This window comes from Limulus polyphemus, unplaced genomic scaffold (assembly GCF_000517525.1).
Source record: "Limulus polyphemus unplaced genomic scaffold, Limulus_polyphemus-2.1.2 Scaffold762, whole genome shotgun sequence".
Lineage (NCBI taxonomy): Eukaryota > Metazoa > Arthropoda > Merostomata > Xiphosura > Limulidae > Limulus > Limulus polyphemus.
Window position 1 is genome coordinate 35,288 of NW_013666372.1, and position 8,365 is coordinate 43,652.

At 34.1% G+C, this 8,365-nt stretch overlaps 1 protein-coding gene across 1 annotated transcript in view; it reads left to right on the forward strand.

Annotated features, from left to right (window-relative positions):
• The first annotated feature begins 4,036 nt into the window (after positions 1 to 4,036).
• Positions 4,037 to 8,365, forward strand: part of LOC106460381 (alpha-N-acetylgalactosaminidase-like) — a 22,474-nt gene continuing 18,145 nt past the window's right edge. The window contains exons 1-3 of the mRNA XM_013920075.2: positions 4,037 to 4,175; positions 5,552 to 5,714; positions 6,438 to 6,612. Coding sequence (XP_013775529.1) covers positions 5,560 to 5,714; positions 6,438 to 6,612 — 330 coding nt within the window. The 5' untranslated portion in view covers positions 4,037 to 4,175; positions 5,552 to 5,559. The remainder of the gene's footprint in view (positions 4,176 to 5,551; positions 5,715 to 6,437; positions 6,613 to 8,365) is intronic.

Sequence of the window (8,365 nt, forward strand, 5' to 3'; positions counted from 1 at the left end):
ATAGACTGGACAAAAGCAACAACTACAATGAACAAACTTTATTAACACACTCAACACGAAAACATTGTTTTTACTTTTACCCTGCATGGACACTTGTTGGACTTGTATAGTAAAGAAGCAGAGTACAAGCCAAGAGTACACAAATAAATCTAAATAGGTTGGTTGGTTGTTTTGAAAGTTAAGCACAAAGCTACACAATGGGCTATCTGTGCTCTGCCCATCACGGGTATCGAAACCCGGTTTCTAGCGTTGTAAGTCCACAGACATACCGCTGTGCCACTGGGGAGCAAAATCCACGTAAAAGTACAAAACTTGGAAGGCTTGTAATTTAGTCTAAGTTAGGATCTTCAAACCTAAGAAACCTAGTATTCACACAGTTCGACTGGCGCTACCATTTGACAAGTAATTCTTATTACCTATATATAATAAACCTTTAAATTACATTCGACAGTAATAATATCTATACATTTTTATTTTCATTTAAATGTGCAATAAAATTTTCTTATCTATAGGATTTTGTGACAATTTATTTCCGAGTTTGACATTAATGTTTTGTAAAAAATGTTTTTTCCATAACATTTCATTGATTTATAGTTTTGTATGCACAGTAGTAATGTTCAGTTTCATAATGTTTAAATGTCAGATATTATGTCAATATGTTATAAAAAATAAATGTATATTTTTAATTTTCTACAACGTTTTTTGTAGAAATGTTTAACTGAATATATATCTTCATTCACCGATAAATACTGTTGACTGTATGTTGTTAAGCACAAAACTACACAATGGGCTATCTGTGCTGTGCCCAAAACATGTATCGGAACCAGGTTTTTAGCATTATAAGCCTTCAAACTTATCGATGAGCCACTGAGTGGGGGAGGGGAGGCAGTAAATAAAATAATGAAAATTTTGCTTTGTTAATCTGAATTGTGATTGTACATTGTATAACATTGTTGTGAGGAGAGTACTTTTATTTAAAATTGTGTTCTATTATAAAGAAATGGTTGTTTAACATACCATAGTTATTTTTTTTAATTGTCTGAATCTTGAATACCCAAAATGTGAAATTGTTTTATGGATTTTTGTTTGTGGTACCATTCAGTAGATGGCAAAAGAGTTTTGGTTACATACATAGATACTGACATACACGCTACGTCCCTTATATTTATAGTAAGAAATACTAAAGCCATTTACATGTAACGTGAACAAATACTACGAAAATACTAAAAGTAAAACCGTTCCAGTTAACGCGAACAAACGGTACAAAAATACTAAAACCGTTCATACCTAACGTAAACAAAATCTATAAAATAATAAAGCCGTTCATGTTTAACTTGAACAAACGTTACTACAACACTTAAAAGTTTAAGTTTTAAGGCTTAAGCTAAACCTTGCTCGCTTTAAGTTTAAAATGAGCACGAGTTTTATAATTATAGTCGATCAGACTTTCAACTCAAGGTGAAAATATAAAGAAAATATGTCAGAAACTGAAGGTTTCTGCTGGATACACACTGATTCACAACAGCAAAAACAGGGGAACTAAAATCTATCTTAACGGCGTTAAAACTTGTATTAATGTTATGAAAATCTGTGAAAATTCTATCCTTCCAAACACTGCCCCTAACCCTCCTCATAAATAAAGCATAAGTTAGTAACTCATTATAGCGCCTCTCTGCGTCCAATCAGGATACTACGAAAAATAACTGTTTAACTACACGGGTGGAAAGCATACAGTTCGTACCTCTACTACACTCTCACAGCAGTAGAACTTGCAAGGCTGTATATGGAGTATGCATAGTTTAACATTGCGCAAATAAATATACTTACATTAACTAACATATACTGGAAAACAGAAAAAAAAACAATAGTAAAACAAAGACAAAAAAGCTTTCCAGGTAGTGTTTTATATTTGGAAAACGAAAACATTTTTGTTTCCTCCGAATACAGACAAAATGCTACCTTTGAAATTACTTTTACATGAACCTCACAGGTCCTTGCTTTTTATTTACCACAAGTTAGCTACAGGACTGTAGAGTGTACTGTATTTAAAAAAAAATGTGCAAGCCAATATAAACACAACGTTTAATATTTAAGATTTTTTCCTGCTAAGTTTAAATAGAGGTAAAAAAGAACCCTGGCGATTAAACTACATTGAACTAGAATTATTTATTAACAAAAACGTCGCTCAGTAAGTGCCCCAATTGTTTAGAGATAAATTTAAAATATCGTTATTAGTCTTGTCCTCTTTTTCATCACACGAAGACTGGTAATTTAAAGCACTAGGCGATTATAAAGAAAGCACAGACATCTAAAAAAGAAAAAAAAAAAAACAGTTGTCCTGCCCCCTAGTGACTTTGCGGTAAGTCATCTGACTTACAACGCTAAAATTCGGATTTCGGTACCCATGGCGAGTATAGTACAGGTGTAGCTTTGTGCTCACCTACAAACAAACTATTTATCCTAGGGGAGAAAAACTTCCTCATTGTCACAGGAATAATTTTAGAAATTAAAGTTTACGTTTGTTTTTGCTATTTTTTAAACCCACCAAAGGTATTTAGTATTAAGTACTACTCATCTATTTGCTACAGTAGCAACATTAACTGAGGACTCAATATTGGCACTACAGTAATAATATTTGATACAGTAGCAACCCTGACTTAGGAGATGCTATTCGCACTGAAGAAATATTATTTGATATAGTTACAACACTAACTGAGGAGCTGCTATTGGCACTACAGGAATAATATTTTATACAGTAGCAACGCTGACTGAGGAGATGCTATTCGCACTGCAGAAATAATATTTGATATAGTTGCAACACTAACTGAGGAGCTGCTACTGCCATTAGCATTTCAGGAACAATATTTGTTGTAGTAATAACACTAACTGCGGAACTGTTATTGGCACTTCAGGAACAATATTAGTTGTAATAACAACACTAACCGGGAAACTGTTATTGGCATTTCCGGAACAATATTTGTTGTAGTGACAACGCTAACCGGGGAACTGTTATTGGCATTTCGGGAACAATATTAGTTGTAGTAACAGCACTAACCGGGGAACTGTTATTGGCATTTCGGGAACAATATTAGCTGTAGTAACAACACTAACCGGCGAACTGTTATTGGCATTTCGGGAACAATATTAGTTGAAGTAACAGCACTAACCGGGTAACTGTTATTGGCATTTCAGGAACAATATTTGTTGTAGTAACAACACTAACCGGGGAACTGTTATTGGCATTTCAGGAACAATATTTGTTGTAGTAACAACACTAACCGGGGAACTGTTATTGGCATTTCAGGAACAATATCTGTTGTAGTAACAACACGAACCGAAGAACTGTTATTGACATTTCAGGAACAATATTTGTTGTAGTAACAACACGAACCGGGGAACTGTTATTGGCATTTCGGGAACAATATTTGTTATAGTAGTAAAACTAATTGAGGAACTGCTACTGCTGAATACGTATGCTTGCCTACTAATCACAATCAAGACACCAGCTTATAGTAGAGGAGTCCAGCTGCACCAGGCTTCAACCCAAGCCATGAGGCCTCTCTGTAATCTTCACACAGACATTTATAGACAACTCAAATACTGAAACAGAGGAAGCTAATGATTTTTTTCTATTTGACCATAATAAAGTACAATGCGTCTAGTATGAAGGCAAAACATACATGTTTACCTTGCAAAGACTACACATAAGTTACTTTGTTTTGTAGACTATATTCCTATGTTTACCTTTGCTTACGATATAAATTGTTTCAATATTTTTTGTACAAAAATAATAAGTCTGATACTACGCAGATGCTATTACTTGTATTTTCAGCTCATTTTTTTCTATTGATTAGCGATAATTCTTTTAGTTCTATAGTTTAAAATATGGCGTATGGAAACAAGCAACATCTCTGCTTTACTTATTGTTTATGTTATCATTAAGGTCAGATTCAAGGTCAAGGGGTGTTTTTAACTATTAACACAGCAATATACTTATTGGATAACTTAGCCCTAGATCCTATCTCTTCGTACAAATAAACTCTCAAGTATCTTTCAGACAAACGTGTTCTATGTATTGAACTTTGTACCGGGAATGTTTATCATAAATATTATGCTTAACAGTTCAAGACGCTTTAGTTGTCGTTTAGGTTCATATCAACGACAGAAAACTCTTGGTAAGTAGTTAATTAACAAACGACTAGAGATTACGTTTTTGATGTATTTAATTTAGTAATTTTGTTCAACATCTAGAAATAACTTGGCATATTATAAATAGTTCACCAGCGTGAATCTGTAATTTATCTTAAACAAGAAATGCCACTTGGCCTGTTCTGTTTTCAAAAAAATGTGTCCTATCTTTTTCGTTGGTTTGTACAGAGGTTGTTACATATAAAACAAACGAAAAGCTTTGTATTTTAAAAACGGCCAACACTAGATACTGAAGGTCGTTTCATTTGGAAGATTATTGGAGATAGTTTCCTGCAAATTAACTATTTAAATATGCTTGTTTAGAATATTCGTGCAAAGTTACACCAGCAATATCTGCCCTATGTGTCTTTAATTTTGAACTGATAGACTAGAGAGAAGGCAGTTAATCAACAGCACCAACCATCAACTCTTGGGTTACTCTTCCCGAACAATCGGATTTGGCTGCGATTTTGCGACAACGGTACGTGAATTATGGGCCTTTGGATTCACAATCCGGCACGCTAACTACTAGGGAACGCCCGATTCATGCCATTAAAAGTTATTGTACTTCACAGATACATTATTTCTGTTAGAGTTTAGTACTTTTCGAGCATAAATGACTTGTGTTTTCATCCGAATACATTGAATAAAAATCTTATCAAAATAAATAACAGTAAACTAAATTGGTTCACTGTGTGTATGTGTGTGTTTTACATGTTACTGAACAGTTAGAATACTTTACTCTATTCAGATAAGAAAATATAATGTTTTACAGCAACAATTCAAAGTGGAAACACCACCAAAAGCTCACGTTTTTATTTCTTAGAATAGAATGCATGTACTAATTAGCCTTTCAGGTATTCAATAAGAAGTTGTCCATTCATAACGACAAGTCCAACTAACTGTTTGATTATTTTTTTCAATATGTAAGCGGCATATAAAACTAATGAAAAGACGGCATTAAAAAAATCTTTGACTTTCTTGCCATCATGGACATTCAAGATAGGGTTTTTATGTTAGTGCATTGAGTAACAGGGCAATTAGAAATACATACTCGAACAGTAAAATAAGTTCTAACTACAAAATATATATGTATTAAAAACTTAGAAATGGATAAGACTATGATAAATCGATTAGTGTTTGTCTGTATTGAAAGGTTCCAACATTCATGTATCTATATCTATATATATATATACACACATCCCAGCATTTTTTGATAATTTGTATGGAAACAAATTAACTGTCGTCCATTCACCTGTAGGGCAACTACTGAATCAAAGTAAGTAAATTGTTTATTTTTCGTTTTCAACTTTTTGTTGTTTTTTTAACTTTACGTTCTGCACTTGTTTCTTTAAACAAACAGTATAAAAGATGAAGCTGGCACCTTGTTTCGTCGTTCTGGCCTTTCTGGCAACAGCTTATTCATTAAACAATGGACTGGCTGGAACCCCTCCCATGGGGTGGTTGTCATGGGAACGATTTTTGTGTAACGTCGATTGTGATCACGATCCACAAAACTGCATCAGGTAGAATATTTTTATACATCTATCTAGTTAAAAAAATGAGTTTTTAACATCTAGCTATAAGTTGTTAAAAACACATTTATTACATCATTTAAATTAAGTATACACACGCACACACATATATATTTACAACGAAGAAATCCTTTAAAAGTATTTCAATCTGAAAAACAAATTGTTAAAGTTGTTTGTTTTAGAACATAATTAATAAATCACACACATTTCCTGTTATTAATCATTTCTATAAAAAAACAAGAATTGAGAACAGAGCCGTGAGGGATAAGAAGAATACAGTTACTGTACGATATATATATATATATAGTTTATTAGATATTTTGCCAGTACCTATATTAACATTATTATAGCAGTAGTTATGAGTGTTGTAAATAATACTATTATTGTAATCCTAGATACAGAGTTATAAGTAAGAGTTATTACCCAAAAAGTTACATTGTACTGTATATACTATCATTAGTATATTTAGTCATCGTCAGCAAAAATTATTATTATTTATCGTATAATTAAAATCCAAACAGCGTTACTTTTTCTTTTTTATTTAAATTTACTGTAAAACAGTACAAAATATTGAAACGAAGTTGCATGTTTGAGTTTACCAAAAAATAATAGATCTTGCTATTCTGAGATTCAATTCATTCAATAAGGGTTCGAAAATTTTAAAACCATCAGTATTCTGATAACAATATAGTTCATTATGTGTATCTGTTGCAGTGAACGACTGTACAAAGACATGGCGGACCGATTAGCACATGACGGGTTTAAAGAGCTAGGATACGAATACGTTAACATTGATGACTGTTGGTCGGATAAGAGTAGAGACCCCAATGGTCAGTTGGTTGCTGATCCGAAACGTTTTCCCAGCGGTATTAAGGCCCTAGCCGATTATGTAAGTGTTTTCATTTTTTTTATTCATTTTTCTAAAGCATTTTGTGATTATCATTTGCAACTCAGTTTAACGCCCAGTCTGCAAGTCGAGACATCTGCAATTCAGTTTAACACTCAGTCTGCAAGCCCGGGAGATATTTTTTGGTTGGTTGATTCCCAAACAAAGCTTTCCGGTTTAAAAGTGTGACCCCAGTATCAGATCTTGATGACGATGACTGTATCCGAAGGGGAGGATTCAGTTGATGAGGAAGATGATCCTGATCAATGAATGCGTCAATGCACATTCATCGTGGGGTATTTTGACGAGTGTCACAATCACTTCACAAACTCAACTGAGTCTGCGACGCCGGTGAAAAGCACAGGTGAAGCCACCAGGTAATGAAGAACAGTGAGAAATATTAGTTTCCATGCATTCAAAAGAACTCCTTCCTTGCGCCAGTCTGATGAGCTTAGGGTTATTAAGATAGAAAATATGCAAAAGACGTATATGACGCTATTCCATATTATTACACACCAACAGTTTCATTCCCAAATGGCTGAGCTGAAAGACTTAGGAAAGAAAAAATGTATGGTCGAAAGAATATCACTGAGTTTAGAGAGGTCATCAAGCAATTGCTTGAACGTGGTCAACACAACTAGTCTCGGAAGAATGGTGGAAGTCAAATGCTGGAATATTTTGTGATAAAAATATTCATGGAGATATGACCTACCTAGCAAGAGTGAATTCTGCAATGAGATCATGTAACTGAAAGATATAGCTAATGTAGTCCTGATTTTCCCATATTCACTTCATCTAGTGTTGTGTTTTTACAGAAGCTGCTCCATTCTAGAGTGACGATGAAGCTTGTTGACGCACTGACGGCATTCAGAAAAAAGTTTAAGAAAGAGCAAGAAAAAGAAGAGGCTAGTTCCAACCAGCATATCAAATAAAAGATGAGTTAGCTAAAGTGTGGAGTTTAAAAGTGTGAGGTAAAGCTACTTTGTCGCCATTCCTATGGCCTCCTGAAGAGATTGTTTGTCTGATGAGAAATCGATAGAGTGATATATAAAAATGTTTGGATAGTACTGAATTTCGTAGTTCCCTTTCGCGACAATGTGTTCAAAAGAAGTAGCATGTACACTCATCATTTGTCTTTGATGTGATGGTTTCTGTTCGGATTCATAGACACATATTCGCCAAGTCGGTTGCAGGAGCTATAGTATGTGAAGGATAAAATATCAGTAGCAATGGTAGCTACAGGAGAGTAGCTTGATTATAAACAGGAACGACAATGGCAGTAGCAGGAGTAATACCAGGGCAGAAGCCAATCAGTGTTTTTATCTATAATTTAGACCAATTAGGATTTCGGGACTGGCATGTACTTTTAAGGAAGCTAGTAATGAAGATGTGCAATTTTTATATAGAGTTTGTAGGTTGGAGAAGTTGGAGGCTATCATAATTAATGTAGAGGTAATAGATAAAGAAAAGTGTAGACTGTGGGAAATGGCAGCAGGATTTCAAAAGGAGTAAGTTTTTACATATAAGGAATACATCAGCTAACAATGACCCTCAGGAAGCTAGAAAGAGTACTATTAGGACTAAAAGTAGTGAATTTAATTGTAATAAGCCTATTTTACTGAGCAACAAATTTCAGCCCTTGGTTTTAGCAGACGAGGAACTATTGTGAACAGTGATCATGAACTGTGAGACATCTCTATCAACAACATGAACTGTATATCGAACAGTCATCATGAACTGAGACATCTCCATGAAC